General features: G+C 52.1%; 1 protein-coding gene across 1 annotated transcript in view; it reads right to left on the reverse strand.

Annotated features, from left to right (window-relative positions):
• PFKFB2 (6-phosphofructo-2-kinase/fructose-2,6-biphosphatase 2) overlaps nucleotides 1–1,034 on the reverse strand; it is a 13,106-nt gene extending 12,072 nt beyond the window's left edge. Inside the window, exons 1-4 of the mRNA XM_010178680.1 lie at nucleotides 923–1,034; nucleotides 725–821; nucleotides 255–321; nucleotides 31–105 (exon numbers count right to left, since the gene is read on the reverse strand). Coding sequence (XP_010176982.1) covers nucleotides 31–105; nucleotides 255–321; nucleotides 725–821; nucleotides 923–1,034 — 351 coding nt within the window. The remainder of the gene's footprint in view (nucleotides 1–30; nucleotides 106–254; nucleotides 322–724; nucleotides 822–922) is intronic.
• Between the last annotated feature and the right edge of the window lie 253 nt (nucleotides 1,035–1,287).

Here is a 1,287-nt window from a genome sequence, read left to right on the forward strand (position 1 = left end):
GCAACTACACATTAAATCCAGGAGCATTACCTTGAAAGCATTTTCTTTAGCAAAATTTAAGATCAGGTCCCGTCTTTCTCGAGTTGTGTTGGTCGCATCAAACACCTACCAGAAAATGAGTAGCAATGAGCAAGTTTATCTAAAGTTTTCAAACCAGCCCCAAATCATTTGGGATTACAGTGAGGTCCCCAGACACAGTGGGAAGCTTTGAACTACCCAGATGTAAAAGCACATTCAGTCCAGAGAAGCCTTACAGCTATCTGCCCGCACTCCTCCAGGAGATAAGCCTTCACGTCTTCCAGAGCCACCAAGGCACATCGTCTGCAGGAGAGAAACATGCATCATCAGAGCTGACGCCAGGTGCTCAGATGGCAAAGATTCTGAACCACGGGGACAGATTTCAGTACCTCTCTCTGCCCACTCCTGCACCCTTCCAAGCACCCCTGGGACTCTGCCGAGATCATAAGGATCCGCATCCATAACCTACTTCCTATTTCATTCATCACCAGGCGTTTGCAGTCCCTGCTCTTTGCGCCAGCCCAAAGCCAGTGACAAAACTCCCCCCCACAGCCGCTCTGGCAGGCTCCCTACGCAGGCTGCGCTGCCTCCTCCCTGGGTTCCACAAGCATTAAATGCTATTTTGTGCTCCTCAAATGCAGAAACTGTCAAGACCTGAGGCTAACCAGACCACTGCAGATTGGCCAGGCCCCTGATGCTGACTTACTTGCGGATTTCCATGGCTTCTTTGTTGTCATGCCTGAAGAAGTCATAGGACTTGTAAGACTTCACTGCTTCCCGGCGATACACCCCTAAATTAAACACTTCACACACAAAAGACGAGCATGTGACACTGACGGCATTTCATAGACAGATCTCACGGCGCTTTCAGGGCTATCCCCAGCGCCAGGGCCCACCCACGCACCTTTGGTGGGCACCCCAATCCAGTTGAGGTAGCGGGTGAGCTTCTTGGACACGTAGGTCTTGCCGCGGGCGGGCAGGCCAATCATCACGATCAGCGTCGGTGAGTTGGTCATGTAGGAAGCCCATGCTGGCAAAAAAACCCAACCCAGGAGCATCAGAGCATCGCAGAGCATCCGGGAGCAAAGAGCCCCAGCCCAAAGCCATCCCTGGCACAAAAATGCTCTGTCTCTCGGACGGACCGACATCGTGCATCTCCTAACAGGCTCGCTAGCATGTCCTCGCAGGTAATTAACCACTACAAGTCACAGCTGGACCACTCTGTGGTCTCCCAGGCGTTAGCTGATGAAGCAGATTAGTAACGGTGTG

This window comes from Mesitornis unicolor, unplaced genomic scaffold (genome assembly GCF_000695765.1).
Source record: "Mesitornis unicolor isolate BGI_N332 unplaced genomic scaffold, ASM69576v1 scaffold20662, whole genome shotgun sequence".
In the NCBI taxonomy this organism is placed as follows: Eukaryota; Metazoa; Chordata; class Aves; order Mesitornithiformes; family Mesitornithidae; genus Mesitornis; species Mesitornis unicolor.